General features: G+C 35.3%; 1 protein-coding gene across 3 annotated transcripts; it reads left to right on the forward strand.

Moving 5' to 3' along the window:
* Positions 1-15,601, forward strand: LOC147406568 (GTP-binding protein). 3 transcript variants are annotated; one of them, XM_086434659.1, is made up of 10 exons: positions 1-208; positions 1,783-2,063; positions 2,156-2,529; positions 2,643-2,867; positions 3,040-3,299; positions 10,982-11,190; positions 13,004-13,129; positions 14,393-14,578; positions 14,872-15,009; positions 15,126-15,601. In XM_086434659.1, the coding sequence occupies exons 2-10, from the start codon at positions 1,893-1,895 to the stop codon at positions 15,432-15,434; spliced, it is 1,998 nt and encodes a 665-aa protein (XP_086290785.1). In that variant the 5' UTR covers positions 1-208; positions 1,783-1,892; the 3' UTR covers positions 15,435-15,601. The 3 variants fall into 3 exon arrangements, with proteins under 3 accessions (XP_086290785.1, XP_086290786.1, XP_086290787.1); XM_086434660.1 differs by having other exon boundaries at positions 1,844-2,063; XM_086434661.1 differs by having other exon boundaries at positions 2-208; positions 1,783-2,037; positions 2,157-2,529.
* The last annotated feature ends 2,418 nt before the right edge of the window (positions 15,602-18,019 follow it).

Raw genomic sequence — 18,019 nt, forward strand, 5'->3', positions numbered from 1 at the left:
AGTCAAAATAAAAACAGTGTATCCCAACGTAAACAGGGCTGAGAATTCCTTCATCCCCACATAAGTTGGGCTGAGATTTAATCTCAATTCTCAACACGAATCTTTAGGACACATTTTTCATCTCCCGCCCATGTCTCACGCAGTGCACAACCCTCTCTCTACCTCCATCACCGCACATCTCACGAACCCACTCCTTCTCAGGCGTTGAGTAAGTGAAGTCGTCTCTCTCTCCCCCTCTTCGTGTATTTGTGTAATTTTGGTTGGTTCTCCATTTGTATTTTGTTCATAGGTTGAATCAACTTTATTTTATAACTCTCTTCGTGAATCAACTTTGAAAACGAAAACCCCATTGTCCTTGGCTGAGATGCGGGAAAGAGAGAAAGGGTTTGGTTTGGGGTTTTTAAGAAATTTAATTTAGGGTTTATAAGAAGAGTAAAGGTTTGGGGTTTTCTATTGCAAGTCTGGTTCCATGCACTCTGAACAAAAAGACTCCATTTATAGTTGGATCGAGAAGACTCCATTCAAATTGTGTAGCAGGGAATACTCCATTTAACTGAATGTATTTCCAATAGCATTATTTGATGTGTTATCCTTCTTGGCTGTAAATTCTTTGATTCTAAATTCATTGTCTTTTCGTATTTTCAAATTGGGTTTGGTTTCGGTTTTTATATTTTCTTATTTTTCTGAATGGAGTTTTCAATTAAAAAATCAATCCAATTGGACCACCACAATTTTATTTTTATTTTTATTTTTTCTTTTCTTATTTGACGTTTTTCTTTATATATTTTTTATTTAAAAAGATGAACTTTTTCATTGTATTTTTAAAATGGGTTTGTTATTTAAAGATATTGAATATATATATGGATGGGTAAGTTGGGCTTGAAGCCATGATTGTTTTCATGTTTATTATTTATGTAAGATTGAAAATACACTTAGCAATTCATTTTTTTTTTTTGCCCCCACTGTAATACATAATTGCATGCTTCTTTTTTATCAATTTTTTTTTTTTTTGAACCCTTGGGATGTTGTGTAGTGGGATCATCTGAGTAGAAGGGAATTTGCTTGCAATTTTTGCACTTCCATACCCCATTCATTGTTATTATATTTGCATACATCTATATAATAAAATATAACTATAGGGCCCACGTTGTTACAGTTTTGTGGGGATAAACGGCCCATTCAACTACAGTTTCCTGGGATCCACCCTACTCAATTTATTAACTTTCCTTTTCAACCCTTCAACTTTTTTGTCTTTCTTCTCACCCTTACCTTTTTTTAATAATTATATTCCTCCAATTCTACTAACTTTCCTCTTTTAACCCCTTTTCAAAGAGCGTTTGTAACTAATTGTGTAACGGATTTTGGTTTTCTATTAGAGTAGAACATCAAATCAGCCTAGGGCAAATAGAAGAGAAGAAGAAGGGGAGAAAGAGAAAGAGATAGCTGAACACTACTTTTCTTGTAGGGTTTGTCTCTTTATATATTAACAAATAATTAAAACAGTAAAATATGTGGGACGCACCCCATATATCCCATTACACACGCAAGACCCCAAAAAAGGGAGGCCCATAGGGCTGCCGCACATAATAGAAGCCCTAGGGGCTGTCGCACATAATAGAAACAGCCCTAGGGGCTGTCATACTGTTGCACAAACAGATAAACAGATTCTGTTCTACAGAATCTGCAGAATTCTAACAATTAGGAATCCTAGGTCTAGAGTTCTGTTAATGTGTTGTATTGTAGTTGCTTTTGTATTGGAATCTTATTAAGCTTCATTTGCAGACTGGCAGATGTTTTGGTTGCAACATACACGTATTGAACTTAGATTTCCTAATATCATCAGGGAAATTGAGCCATTTCGTTCGTAGTAGTGGTGGTGTGATCATCCTGGGATGGCTCAGTCCTGGGTTCGAGCTCTTTTGGTGAGAAGGTACTATGGTTCTGGTTTCCTAAGCCACAGGTCATCTAACCACATAAACAATCCAAGAAGATTTTGGCATTCAAGAGATCCTATGAATTCCTTCTTGTCATATAATGGTGATGTTTCGACTTCAATTCCATCTGATAAGGGATACAAGAGCTGCTTAACTTACGTGTTAATTGTATATTATGCTGTTCTGATTTCTAAAGAGCGTTTTATTTTTAATGCTTCTCAGGATCATTATTGGAGCCATCCCTCTTTCTCCCCGGCCAGCCGGTGAGCTTCGGTTCGATCTCATATCCATGGAGATTTTCATTTTCTCTTGGAGTTTGTGGATTAGCCGATGCAGATACAGATTTGCGGGTATTAAGTAGGAATCATATTGTTGTAGAAGATGCATCATTAAACCCTTATCCATGCAACAATTCAAGTGCCAGTCTCACGAAATCTGTAGTTGCGTATGCCGACATTACTAGTACTAATGAACCAAAAGTCAAAGGTGCTCGCAAAAAATCAGTAGTGGACTTCAGCAAAATTGACGTGGATCTGCTTCCAACAGTAATTCTTGTTGGACGTCCAAATGTGGGCAAGTCGGCACTGTTTAACCGGTGAATTTTTGACATTAGTCTGTTTTATTGGTATGGCTATGATCAAACATAATACCACAATTGCTCGGGGATTTATTTTTATTATAGTAAAGGTCTGTTTTTTGCTCATGTAGTCTTATTCGGAGGAGAGAAGCTCTTGTATACAACACGCCAGGTGACCATGTTACTCGGGACATGCGAGAAGGCATTGCCAAATTGGGGGATTTGCGGTTTAAGGTATTGGACTCAGCTGGCTTAGAAACGGCGGCAACTTCGGGAAGTATTCTTGATAGAACCGCAGACATGACTGGGAATGTACTAGCAAGGTCTCAATTTGCAATCTTCTTGATAGATGTGAGGTTGGTTTCATGCACAATTCTTCATTGTGGCTTTGAAATTTTGTTTACTGTGTTTATTTCATCCAATGAAAATACAAATGTTTCACTATAAGTCTTGTTTTTTTGTTTTTTTTGTTTTCCTTTCTGTCTGTTTGTAACTAATTTGGATATCTGTTTCTACTTTTGTCGCTAGAGATGGACTGCAACCTATGGATTTGGAGGTTGGAAAGTGGTTGCGCAAGCATGCACCTGGAATCAATATTATTCTGGTGATGAATAAGTGTGAATCACTTGATGATCAAAGTGGTTCTCTTATTGCATCTGCGGGGGAAGCCCATAAACTAGGATATGGGGATTCAATTGCAATATCTGCTGAAACTGGATTGGGTATGGCTGAACTTTACGAAGGTCTTCGGCCTCTACTTGAGGACTATATGCTCCATGCATTAAATGGTAAGACCTATGTCTCATAGCTTTTATGGGTAATGATACGATAGACTTGGTTTCAATTCCTGCCATCGCCGAGTTACTGATCTCATTAAAAACAGGTTTACTGGTTAAAAAAAATGCCTTATAGCTTTTAGGTTTCGTCTTGCATGATTAGACATATTTTATTCTTATCTGACCTTTACATGTTTACATGTTACTGTTGTAAGTAGTGTGATGACTTTTCTTGGATTTCTTTAATGTTCAGGTATATTGCAATATAACTTTACAACAAAAGAGGTACAAGAGTATTGATTTGTCTTCAATCAGTAAATTGGTAACACCCAAAAGGAAGTAGAAACTTTATCACGATCGATACTACCTTCAATGATCAATCAAACCAAAAACGAGATTAAAGGTGTTTAAACGACCTTGACAAAACCATAATTAGGTATGTTGCTGTCTTCTAGAGTTGTCAATGCTGTTTATGGTCCCATGGTTTAAAATTTTGTCTTGTTTCATAGTGTTTTGTACAAAACGTTTTGGATTTTCAACTTCCCGAGACGAAACAACCAAGAATAATTTGTTCATCCAATTTCTCATGTTATATCGTAATGTTTTGGCCGAAACAAAACAAACTGAAATAAATCGAAACAAACTAAAACTCAAAGAGAATAGGTTGTTTTTATCTCACACTCAGAGAGAGAGAGAGAGAGATGCACTTGTGCCGAGCTAGTAGGTCGAGGATTGGACTTTAAGGAAAAGGCTTTCATTGAATGTATACCAACTGGCTTTGCAATGTTTCCTGCCCTACCGATCCGTCCGTACCAATAGCCTAAGCTGCTGCTGCCTTTATTCCAGAATGAGTGGCAGCTTTCCCACCCACCCTGCAAACCACGGATGCTGACTACACAGAATCAGAATGAATGAAGTACCAGGGGGCAGAGACAGAAGCATCGAGTTCGCTTCTCGCTTAAGATCTCAAAGTAGCCTCACACATAGGAAGTCCTTTTGCCTATCTGGCTAAGCTAAGGTCAGCCACTGCTTTCTTGAGCTAGCGGATAGGTGAATTATTGATTTTTTTAGATTTTTTTTTTCTAGGGTTATCAGAACCTCTTTGTTTAGATTTATAATATATTTGTTTAGATTTATAATATAAAATATAAATAAGAAAAAGAAATAGTGGGCAAGCAAAACAAAAAACGGGGGGATTACTCATAGAGTAAATAGAACTTTTTCAATGAATTTATAAAAAAAGTCAGAAAAAAAAAAGGAAGGGAGTGGTTTGAAACATCGGGGCAAAAGGCCCGTTTTATCATTTATGCGAATAGAAGATTATTATTATGTTAACTATGTTGACTGGAGGAATTTCGAACTTTTTTTATGGTATGAAATAAATCAAAGTCTCGTTGGAAGAGTAAGAACTCAACGGGACCTTGACCCTCAAGTGGAGTTGGATTGGAGGTGGAGATCTCAATTTGCAGAGGTTGGTTCACGATTCTCCGCCTTCTTGCTTTCTTGTTGCACCTCAACAGAGTAGGCTCGATTCCTTAAAAGGGTTTGTTTGTAAGGAACACACAAGCCACCCCCCCAATTCTTTGATTATTATTTGAAAAGTCCCTATGTTTTTCAGACTTATTAAATACCCCATGACCTTAGTCTCCTCTTAAAAACCTTTTGTGATGACCTTGGTTTCCTTTTAAAGACCTTTTGTTTTAGGACACACCCTTGACCTTAGTATTCTTTGCAATAGACCAGTCCTTCCATGTCTTTGAACTGATCACAGATCCCTTGACCTCAGTCTCCTCTTGAAGACTTCTCTTTTTCAAGTTGATGGCATGTCCTTGACCAGAGAAGACTAATTCCTCAATATTTTGCAAAAATATTTTAGACAACTCCATGCATTCAAACTGATGACATAGCCCTTTAAATATCATTTTATGTATTTATTTGCTAAAAATGAAATTTTGGTGATTTACTGTGAATGTTTTGGATTATTTCGATAATGTTTTGGTTTCGTTTCGGTTTTTGAGGAGACCGAAATGAGATTTTAAACCATGTACTGTCCTTGAATTCTGGTGTCACATCTTCATGAATAAATGGTGGTCACTAAACTTTCGATGTTTCCCTAGCTGATGCATTGATGTTTCCTTTCCGATCATTAACTTAGCTTTGATTCCAACCACTTAACAATTATCGGTTGACTAAGTCCTCCTGACATATCACCATGTATATCCTGTAGAGAACCTGAGGTTGACACTTTTTCATGATCTTCATCATTCATAGGAACTTGGACAATCTAAAACTCGATATTTTTCATTTACAGCTGAAGTTTCAATTGGACGAGAATCTACATTTTCTTCATCCTTAGTTAGCTTCTCAATAGTAGATGCAAGTGGAACTCCTAAAATGCATAACACTAGAATTTCTTTTCAAAAAGTGTTAGAATGTTTGTCGGGATCATAAACAACTTCTCTTGTTCCAAAAAGTTTAATCATGTTTATCGGGATCATATACAACTTCTCTCGTTCTAATCCAAGATTGTCCTTATAGCAGGTGACATCAATGCATTGGATTAATAACTCAATAAACAAATTCTGAATATTTTTGCTCCAGTGTAATGGTTGATGATACCATTTTCAATCCTAAATCCACCTAAATCTTTCAATTTTTCTACCTCATTGTCATTAAAGCTTTATCCCAAAGATTTGGGGCAATAAGGACTGGTGTTGGTGGAATCAATAACAAAATTGACAATTCTTCATGCAATCTAACACCTTGTGGGAAGCTCCTTTCCCCTTCATTTTCTCCCAATGGTGGATTCCTAGTTGTTCAACGATGGTGGATGAGTTTCAATGGAATTTGGGTGTTGGTGGCTATAAGAAAGTATTGCTGTAATGGTTTGCAACAAGGATGGGTGTTGTAGTTGGCATGTATGAATTGTGATGGTGGGGTGGCAATTCGATAGAATGATTGCGACAACATGATGATTGACTTAGTGACAAAGTGGGACAGCAATGGTGATTAAAGGATGTTGATGGTGGGTATTTATGGCAATGATGACAACGTGATAATGATACAATGGATGATGAAAAAGGAACATGGTTTGAGTCAAAATGCTCATCTAGAATGTTTGGTCTGATATCAAAATTGGTGCAAGCTGGTAGGATCGAATCCATTAGGGAATAGGAATTGGAATCATATGAGCTCGTAAGGGGAATCACTCAAGGGTTTAAAACTCTAAAATATCTTCTCATTCAACTATTAAATCTTTGAAAATTGTCGGTGGTGCATTCACATTATAAACTATGAACTTCTATATTCCCAAGCTTCCTAGTTATAATCAAATCAAAATAAGAAACTCTACTTTTTCAAATGCACTTAGATAACTAGTAATTCTCAAGACAAAGGATGATGGTCCTCATTAATGCTCTTGTTGGCACCATTTAAAACTTAAAGAAACCAATAATACAATCAACCCAATGGGGCAAGGCTTGGAAACCTCTAACCTTGGTTTCATGTGCAACTTATATTTTGAAGTCCAATGTTATAATTTTTGATGCATTTAACCTCTATTTAACCTTTGGAAACCACTTCACATGGTTTTACCCATGGTTGAAAGTTTTGTACCATCTCGGCTGAGACCGAAATGAAGCGTTGGTTATGAAACATTGATTGTTTGGATTGCCTTGGTCTAGATAGCCTCAAATTTTCTCTTAACCGAGGAATTGCCTCGAGAAGAAATTTTAAATGTTGTTTCCCACACATTCACATTGACCAAAACTAACCAGCACTTTCAAATTTCAATGTGATTCCATACATCTTATACCATTATGGTTCAGTGGTATTTGTGTTAGAATTAGTGCCCTGGCTAAGTCATTTTTGTATTTGTACGGTTGTTTATTTGTTTATAAGAATGAGATTTTTGTAACCATGAGATTAATACCATTTAAATAAATGATATGATCATTTATTTCATGCATATGATGTTTGGGTATATGATGACGTAGCGGAAGCGTGTGAATCAATAGATTCGATAGATCATATTCAATGGAACACTCAAAATCAATTTGAATCAATAGATTTAATTAATAAACAAGTAATAACTTGAAAGAAAATAAGGTATAAAGTTAAAAAAAGTAATTAAAAGAGAAAAGATAATTGTATTGATTGTTGATTGATTATTAATTTTCGGATTTGAAGCTCCTTATATAGATAACTCTATCATAACAACTTGTAATCCTACTAAAATACTAAAAATTAATATTCCTAACCTATCTATAACATAATACAAATTTTCTAATCCTATTAGAACTCAAATTGGAGACTTCTAAGTACTTCTAATTATAGTCTAAATAATAAAAATAAATTAGAAACTAACAAGGAATTGTACTCCTAACATAACTATGAAATAGAAATCCTACTAGAAGTAGAAATAGAAATCCTACTAGAAATAGAAATAGAAATATAAATAGAAATCTAACAGAATTAGAAAACTACTTAGAACTGTAGATGTCCTACATCATATGATCTGTTTCCGTTGATCATGCAATGATCAATGTGGTATGATGTACCATAAAAGTCCTCAGGTTAAAATGTAGGTTGGCTAAGTGATTAACTTCTTGTTGACCCGGAATGGATGATGGAGGCTTTGCTTATAGTTTATACGACTGTTAGTGTTAGATATTCTTATTATATAGGAAGCAGTTGATTCTCGAGCTACCGTAGTGGGGACTGCACTTTCAACACATGGATGCTCAAGTGTCCATTGACTGGTTGAGCATGAGAAGTCTCATACCGAAACTTATTATCAGTTAAAGAATTTCTTACCAATGGACAAATCAATAGATCCTTAGTTGTGAGGCTCTTGCAAGTTGCTAAGTAGCTATGTGGCTACTTTGATTGTACTTAAGTGGGTCCCAGAAGGTTGATCCATGAAATGACGTACATTGGGTAATCAACGATCTGCTTGGGTATTGGCTTGTGTCCAATAAGGAATCCATGCCATGTAAATGTGAGAATATCCAAGATTGAGAAATGATCTCAAAATATTTTATAGTCCGAGAGCCCCAATGATAAGTCCAAGCTATGGGTTAGATGGTAGATCAAATCATCACAATCTTAAAGGCCTATATTGGGTATTGTATTATGTAAGGAACTAACTGATCAGATGTTTCTGGAAGGGATTGGTTTCGTTATATATCATATTCCGGGGGTTCAGTTTCAATATGGATATCTCACATCACTTGCAATTCCAGAACCAATTAATCATGGTCAATTAATTGGTTTAGGGAAGCCTAAGATGAGATACCCCAGAGTAATCTACCTATCAAAATAAAAAAAAATAAAAAAATCCCAGAGTAATCTGTATTGGTATTCATGTTGGAGAAAGTTACCTTTTATGATTTATCCTAAATAGAGTGTAGTCCAACTGCAAATCCCTAAAATTAGTAGAGTAAGAGCTGCTCACCTAATTGGAACCTTTTAGACAGTGCTGGACCCATTGCTTGACTTATCCTTAAATTTTAGGCTAGAAATGGTTGCTCACCTATTGATTGGGACGTCCAAACTATACGAGCCCTTAATATGTTTTAAATGTTAAAACAAATCCCTAAAAATTAGGGACTCCAACTGTTGGATGGCCACGCTTTGATGGGGCCCATTTTTTTTTTTTTTTTTGACTTAATTATCAACAAATTAGGAGTCCAATTAGGAGGTGATATCCAATGCTTTAGTTCACTCCAACTAGATCTGACATTGGTTTCCTATCAGGAAACCGGTTATCAGTTTCAGTTTTAGTAAAAGAGCAACAATTGTTCTTCTATAAAAGAAAAGGAGTGGGGGATGGTAAGGATTGCTGGCTAATGAGAATTGTTCATTTACTAATATTATTTCAGTTTTTGAGCAAGACTGAATAATCACTCTGTGAAGGATGGTCAGGATAATGAAAAACACATTGTCTAAATCCTGATTAAAGTTGAGAAGAGCTGATCCAAAGAGAGACATAAACAACAAGCTGTGGAGGATTAAACATCATTAACAAAACCAAGATTTGATCGATCATTCAGAGTTATAAAAAAGCTAGGAATTCAGATAATGTAGTTTAAGCTTTAGTTTGTATATTTAGGAGGATTATTCCGATATACAAAAAGATCCGGTGGGAATCTACAATAACTGATTCTGGTTTTGAAACGAGTTGGGTAATCTTTTTCTGCAAAATCATAGAATTCCGCCTTTACCCTGTTTCGTTGTAGGCTCATTGCTTACATTCTACACCTGCCAAACACAATTACTAAGTCTTCAATGGTTGTAAATGTTTATGTTCGTATTATTCCATTTCTTATGTTCTGTGCTACAGGAATATGTGCAGGGGTTTGTGTCCCGTAATGGATTGAATAATAATTATTGTTTCCTTGAAGGTTCCAGCTTGCTATGTTTGTTAAAATCTGTGACTGTTGATACCATAAACTGGGTTCAAAATTGCCTTCCCTTATTAATTAATGACCACTAACCCACTTATTTATCAAAAAAGTTCCCTTGTTTTTAGTTAACTAATTTTAGTTTTTGATACCTAAGGCAGTACTTGGGGACATTGATTGATACGATGTACAATCTAAGATACATATTGTAGGAATCAGCAAATGCTACTTTTTTTTTGATCGGTAACGAAATTTATTGATAAAGTGATCGAGAAGACCAACTAGAGTTTACAAAATACAAAATAGAAAAATAGAATCACAAGAAGGGAATAGAACAGACCCAATCCCATCTTGCCACTAAATCATCGAAAAACACTCTCCTAAATTCCTTAAACACCTTGCACCAAAAGAAAATACAAGCAAGGGTCGATAAGCTCACTGCTGTGACATTGCTACCTTTATCCTCAAAACATCTACTATTCCGTTCCTTCCAAATAGTCCAACAAATAGTGAACGGTGCCAAGCTCCGAAGCACTTTCTTACCATCTACAAAAGCAATACCCCACTCCCACCAAGCATGGAACAAAGACAAGGCGGTCGCTGGAAAACATCCTTGCAATCCAAATCTAACCAAGAAAGAGTTCGAAATGCTTCTTGCAAAAGGACGGTGAAGCAGTAGGTGGTCAATTAATTCCTCATTCTCTAAGCACATCAAACAAGCATTCGGTCCATGCACGCCACGTCTCATCAAATTATCCATAGTCAATGTCTTCCTCAATGTTGCACACCAAACAAAAAATGCCACTTTTGAAGGAATATTCTGTCTCCACACCCCTTTCTTTGGGAAGAAAGAGTAATCCCCCGCCAAAGACTTATAGAATGACCTAACCGAAAACACCCCTGAATGATTACCTACCCAACATCTCGCATCTCCTGCCTCGTTAGCAAACCGCACACCCTCCAAACCGTGCAACAATAGAACTACTCCCTCTAACTCCCAGTCATTAATGTTTCTTTTGAAACCAAGATCCCAACTTATCCCTCCTCCTCCTTGATTCAAAAAAGCTAACACTGGCGACCCTTTCTTTGTGGATAACAAAAAAAAAGTGGAAATCTCTCCATGAAAGAAACCTCCCCACACCAAATGCTACTTTTAAACAATTTTGAGATGAAGTTAGCCCTATCCATTCTTTTACATTGCTTGATTTTCTTGGACATGCTTTTGTATAAATCTAGATGTTTCTGCTTGCATCCTTGGATCCTTAAACTCTTATCCCTTTTCTGTCTCAGACAAAACTTGTCAGAGCAATAACTCCGTTGAGGTTGAGGAGTCCAAATTACCTTTGCAGTTAGCAATTGTAGGGCGGCCCAATGTCGGAAAGTCTACTCTACTCAATGCATTATTACAAGAAGAACGTGTTCTGGTTGGCCCAGAAGCCGGGTTGACAAGAGATTCAATTAGAGCTCAGTTCCAATTTCAAGGGCGAACCGTATATTTGGTAAATACCAGCTTTCTTATGCTCTCTGGTTTTTTTGAATTTTGAAAATATTTTTTTTTAACCCTGGTATTTGCATTTAAAAAAATATATCAGATTCTGCTAAATGGTTGTGTATTTTGAAAGTCTAGTGACACAGCATTTCTTTATTGTCTTACAAAAAAATATTATAACAAAAAAACTAACAAAATATTACTTATTTGTGGTCATTGTCAAGTTAGGTGCAATCCTTGCTTCAAGAAACCATGTGGGCTAGTCTTTATATGCATTGCTTTGTAGTAGGTCCCGTGGGTTTATTTCCTGTAGTGCAGAGTAGTGGTCACCTGTATATTTTGTTTGAGCTTTGCATTTACAAGCACACTTTCTGGTACAAATACTATAGCGTCTGATCTGTTACAAAATGCTTTCTTCCTGCACAATTGAGAATATGCTTAAGCGGATTGGTGGACTACACATAGTTCAGAATTCACGAAAATTATTTTTTGGGTGATTTGAATGACAAAATAGGATCTCAGGTGGGGCTCTATATTTCACCTTTCATTTATAGTGGTAGTCTTCACCTGGAATTCACATTATTCTTACTCTTTTTTTTTTCCTTCCCCTTTTTAGATCATTGATGATGTAACTCAGGTCATGCCAAAATCATTGATATAAATTGATCACTAAGGATCAGGTTTAAGTATTTAACGACACCCAAACCACATCCAAACCAAAAGGGAGCTAGTGAATGACTAAAAGCTTGGTGGAGTTGTTCAATCAGTTCCGAGAAGGGTATTAGTAGGAGTGTTTTAGTTTTGTTCAAACAAATCATAAGTGAGTTCCATGTTTCATCAACTGTATTTTAGTAATTAGAGTCTTATTATTATAGATTTCTATTTTAAATTGAGTGCTTATTAAATCTCCGAACAATTATTGTTTTGGTAGTTGTGGTTCCTATTTTGGAATATCTTTCATAGAGAGTAGTTGCTAGATTATCCAGTTCCTTGAATTTGTGAGTTTCAAGTTGTTGGGAGTTTCTGTTTTCATTATTAGGAAGTTGATTTGTTTAAGGAAAATATTGGGGGACTTCCCATATCCATGCCCCTATAAATATATGTAACTGCTTCAATATTAGGAATAGAATGAAGGAAAGGTTTCATTGTTTGTTACTGTTGACGTATGCTTCAAAGTGGGACCCTTTGATTGATTGATGTATTATCCCCGCCCAAAACCGTTAGTCAACCTATGGCATATCAAAACCCTGCTATCTTTCTTCACTTTCCTTGATGTTAGTAGGATTTTCTTCCATGGATAGACCGACTTTATATTGTGTCCAATAAGATATTACATTGTCATTGCCGCTCGAGTGAACTTCTCTGTTGCAATATGAAGTATAATTTTTTTTTTCCTTGGAATGCATTAGACGAGTTTGGTTGGTTTTCCTAGTTTCTAATACCAATTTGGTTATTTATTATTTAAATACAATAGTTGACAAAAGGACGTAATATTCATGTCAAGAGAATAGTCTCATTTCAATTGATTAGTAGATCATACCCATTTGTTAACTTACAAGGTTAACACTTCAAATCTCATTGAACCCACTTTCATGTTGACTATTGACACCCTTGCTTACCTAGAAAAAAAAAACCATCAGATTCTCGTCAATGGAACTCCAATTTTTTCCAGGGAAAAACATTTTATTTTCTTAATGCATATTAATTTAATTTTAACTGAAGATTTGGTTTGTCTAATTTAAAAATCATGAGAAGCAGAAAATGTTGTTTAAAGCTCTATTTGCTTTCTATGTTGTATGATGGGATTGGGGTTTATTTTTCAGGTTGACACTGCAGGTTGGTTGCAAAGAACGAAGCAGGAGAAAGGACCAGCATCCTTGAGTGTCATGCAGTCCAGAAAAAGTCTTATGAGGGCTCATGTCATTGCTTTGGTGCTTGATGCAGAAGAGGTGTGGCAAACATCTGATTCCAGTAACGAGCAACAAGTTTACAGGGGGTGATCTCCTCACCTTGAACCAAAAATTAGCTGATTGCAATATTTCTAGCCTTATCAAAACTTGGATTACAAGTTGAAAAATCTGGACCGTCTATTTTTTATTAAATTGAACTCCGCTTATGATTTGAGTGGAAGTTTTAGGAAGAGCTGATTTTTTGCAAGGATGATCTCCATGGTGAAGAGATAATCTTAAAAAAATGTTAACCTTTGACTCCGGGACATTTGAGTTTGTCATTTTATAAATGGATGGTTCAAATTGTTTCAACTTCTAATCCACTTTGTTGATTGGGTTAGAAGTAGCTGATTTTTGGTTCTCCGGAAACCAACCATAGACTGAATGTCATATGGGTCCCACAGGCCCATTAAAGTTGTGCTGGAAAAATTGTTAGGTCAAAATGCTTAGATCCAATGGCTAGAAATCATCTATCAGGATTTTTTTTGGTATAAAGGTCCAGCATGGGATGGAGGAAAAGTTCATGGGATCAATGGGCTGAAAGAATGTGCCACGTGCCATTTTTAACTTGACCAACATGGGGGATGGGTATTTGTGTCTGACACAGATACAAGGTGTTTGATATGGTGCCTTTGAGAAGCCCGAAACAGACATGTCTGTACATGTGTTACCATTTTAATAATTTGTTTTATACACAATTTATGTTTTTAAAAGAAAAATAAATAGAGGAAATAAAAGTTGAAGAACATGTTATCATACACCGGAGGGTTGGTCTACTTTCCTGCGAACTTCATGCTCAAATTGGTCCTTGATTGTGAAGGAGTTTTGAAGATGTCGATTGGTGATTTTGTCTTCACAAGGGAGTCTTTGATTGGGACTTGGATTCTGTATTTCTTTTGTTTTCTCCACTAGTGATCTAGCGTGTCTTTGCACCATTCTTTTGTTCTTAATGTTGATATTTTCCTCTTAACAATCTAAATAAAAAGTTAGATAGAGTTGTCCAAAAACTAAATAATTTCAATAGGTTAATAATAAAGAGACAGCTATCAAACAATTGGCATTGTGTTTGACAACTTAATAACATAGTGTATGAGGATGAAACATACATGCGCACGTGTAAATACTATGTATAAGTGTTTATGTATGCATTATAACACTTGGTTTGATAGATGGAAATTTTAACTATTTCAATCTAAAATATTTGTACTCCGTAGTCTAATTTATTTGCTCACTGAAATATTGCTGTTTATTTGAGTCCAATAGATTTCAAAAGCCAGAAGTAGTATGAAGCATGCTGAAGTTGTTATAGCAAGGCGAGCGGTGGAAGAAGGTCGAGGTCTGGTTGTTATTGTGAACAAGATGGATCTTTTACGGGGGAAACAAAATTCCAAATTATATGAGAAGGTCATTAAGGCTGTTCCAGAAGAAATTCAAACAGTGTTGCCTCAGGTTTGTCAATTTCTAATATCTGTGACGTTGATTTGTTTTCTCCTTATCGCGATCCATCGTTGCTTTTAAAGAATTACTTATATACAATTTTTTACCTACATCTGCTCTGGATCGAAAAATCATTTAGTGGTTTGGTTTCCTGGATTCTTTATGTTGGTCGAGAAATGAAGTAAATTTCCTTATAGAACAAGAGTAGTTGTATGTTTGAACTCATGATGATGCATTCTTTTGTGTCTTTTTTCTTATTATCATTCGCCACAATCCTAACCCATAATTGACATGAGCGTCAACAGGTGACAGGGATACCAGTTATATTTGTTTCTGCATTAGAGGGAAGGGGACGGATAGCTGTCATGCATCAAGTTGTCGATACATATGCAAAATGGTGTTTAAGGTTGTCAACAGCCCGTCTTAACCGCTGGCTGATAAAGGTAATCTTGTAATACCATGCCACTACGAGCTTGTTTTTTTTGTATAATTTGTATAATTCATCTCTTAAATGCTAAACATTGTATAACTACATAGTTTCTCTATTTTGGTTCATCAGGTTATGAGCAGGCATTCTTGGAAAGATCAATCAGCACAACCCAAGATCAAGTACTTCACGCAAGTCAAGGCCCGCCCACCCACATTCGTAGCCTTTGTAAGTGGGAAGAAACAACTTTCGGATACAGATATAAGGTTTTTAACCAAGTCTTTGAAGGAAGACTTTGATATCGGTGGAATTCCCATCCGGATTATGCAGCGTTCTGTTCCAAGAAAAGCAGGTGGTGGCTTTAAGAGCAGTCAAACTTCTCAAAGGATGCCTGCGAGGATCTTGTCTGAAAAGAGAATGTCTGGACAACCGACAACCTGAAGGTCCACGCTACAATATTCAATCTAATTGTAGAGAGTTGTTTGATCATAGTGGTATCATTTGCAGCAGTATTATATGCAGCATTGTTCTTTTGTTAGCTTAATTGGGTTGCAACTACATGGGTTGTTTAATTGAGCTATAAATATATACAGGTTGATCCACGAAAACTTACTCGGAAGTTTTTTGATCGGTAAGCTGGAGTTGAACCCGCGTTCAATGTGTCAAACCAACTGAGCTATGGGTCTAAGCCTAACTTACTCGAGAGAGGTTAGTTGCTAGAAAGAGAACAAATTCCAATTTCTTTCGGACCCAATCTGACATAACTTTCGGACTCGAGGATTTGGATTCATGATAAATATCCAATTTGATAACCTATCGGTTTGGTTTTAGGTAACCCATTTCTCGATTATTCAATGGAGACCCAATCCATTTGTTGTTGTAGTGGGTTTGGATCCTAATATTGAGATAAAGATAAAAAAACCCAATCCAACAAGGTTGATTGGTTCTAGATCAACCTGATCCGACACATAGACAACACTGGTTAAAAACTGGTTATGAATTATGAACATTTAAAATGTTATTTATTTAAATTCAATTTTTTTAAACTGTTTAATTAAATTTGTTTGACAAAACTTTGAAGAAATAATGCAAATTTTCTCGAAATGAATTGCTATTTCGACATAAACTTTAAAAAATAAAAATAAAATGCAGGTGACTTTGTACAGGTACTTCAGGTAAAAGAAATTTCATAAAAGTTTTAAGAAAAAAAAATGAGAGACCCTAATTATACTTATCACATCCTGATATTTTTAATTATTTATCACCCTAATTAAAGCTTAGGACTCACCATTCAACTGTTACAAAAGTATCATAACACATTCAAACAACTTTAACAATTAGTTTAATTAAAATCCCAAAGTTTAACAAAAAAAAAAAAAATATATATATATATATATATATATATATATATATAGGGGCGGTTCAAGGGCCATATGAGAAAACATATGAAAAAACTTTCGTTTTTCAAAATAAGAGTTAGAGGTTTTGGATTGAGCTGATTTTTTGCAAGGATGGTCACTATGATGAAAAGATCATCCTCACAAAAAATCAGCTCAATCAGAAACTTCTAAATCCATCAAAAGTGATTTACAAATTAGTGATAAAAATTGATAAAAAATCGACGGTCTACATTCTAAATCACTTTTAATGGGGTTAGAAGTTTCAGATTGGGCTGATTTTTTTTTTTGGATGATCTTCCCATCAAAGAGATCATCCTCACAAAAAATCAGCTCAATCCAAAATTTCTAACCCATATTTTAAAATTTTATTAAAAACAAAAGTTTTTACATATGTTTTCTCATATGGCCCTTGAACCTGACCCATGTATATATATATATATATATATGGTCCCGTTCAATGGCTAACCTTTTGGCAAAACATTTTTCAAAACATGAGTTAGAAGTTTTGGAATGGGCTGATTTTTGGTGAGGATGATCTCTACGGTGAGGAGATCATCATCACCAAAAATCAGCCCATTTGAAAACTTCTAACCCCATCAAAAATAGTTTACAAAAAATGGACGGTCCACGATTTTTCAACTTGTAAACATGGGTTAGAAGTTTTGGAATGGGCTGATTTTTGGTGAGGATGATCTCCTCACCGTAGAGATCATCCTCACCAAAAATCAGCCCATTCCAAAACTTCTAACCCATGTTTTGAAAATGTTTTGCCAAAATGTTTGGTGCTGAGCATTTCCATATATATATATATATATATACATATATATATATATATATATATATATATATATATATATATAGTTTCTATTGGTACTCCCAACTTTCATGTATTTTCAACCATTGATTTATTTTTTGGGAATTTTCACCAAAACATTCGCAACTTATGTCCTATTCTGGTTTTGGTACATTGTTCATTTTAATTCCTAAAACATGCTTTTCCAATAAAATCATCACTTTTATAATCAATAAATTCGTTGATAAAATACTTGTAAGATCACTGATAATGCAAAGTTGATGGTATTTTATCAACGAATTCGTAGATTATAAAATTGATGAATTCACGAATTTACAATTTATAAAAGTAATGAATTCACGGTAAAAGCATGCTTTGGGAATTAAAATGAACAATGTAACAAAATCGGAATTTCGTCATATTCAACAGACGACATGGAGATTCACCTTTTTTATTTTATTTTTGTTTTTGTTGGGGTGTAACAAGTAAAAGTTGGGATGTCAATAGCAGTTCTCAATGCAAACCCTTTGTTAGGGATACTATTGGCACCCCAACTTTACTTATTACACTCCAATTAAAAATAAAGAAATAAATGACTGACTGAGAATAAGTAAAAGTTGGGTGCCAATAGAAACCCTCTCCTTTTTTTCACTAAATTTATATTTTTTGGATTTGATTTTCTATGAGCCTTACCATAATTGTAAACAACTACTGAAATTGTTTGAATTGAGTGTTGTAATGTTAGAGATTATAATTTGAACCAAACCTTTGTAATGTTCGAAGAGTTTATTTTAATCTTTTAACAGGCGTGCCATAAATAATTTACGAAGTTG

This window comes from Akebia trifoliata, chromosome 3 (genome assembly GCF_017979445.1).
Source record: "Akebia trifoliata isolate Shusen 1 chromosome 3, ASM1797944v1, whole genome shotgun sequence".
In the NCBI taxonomy this organism is placed as follows: Eukaryota; Viridiplantae; Streptophyta; class Magnoliopsida; order Ranunculales; family Lardizabalaceae; genus Akebia; species Akebia trifoliata.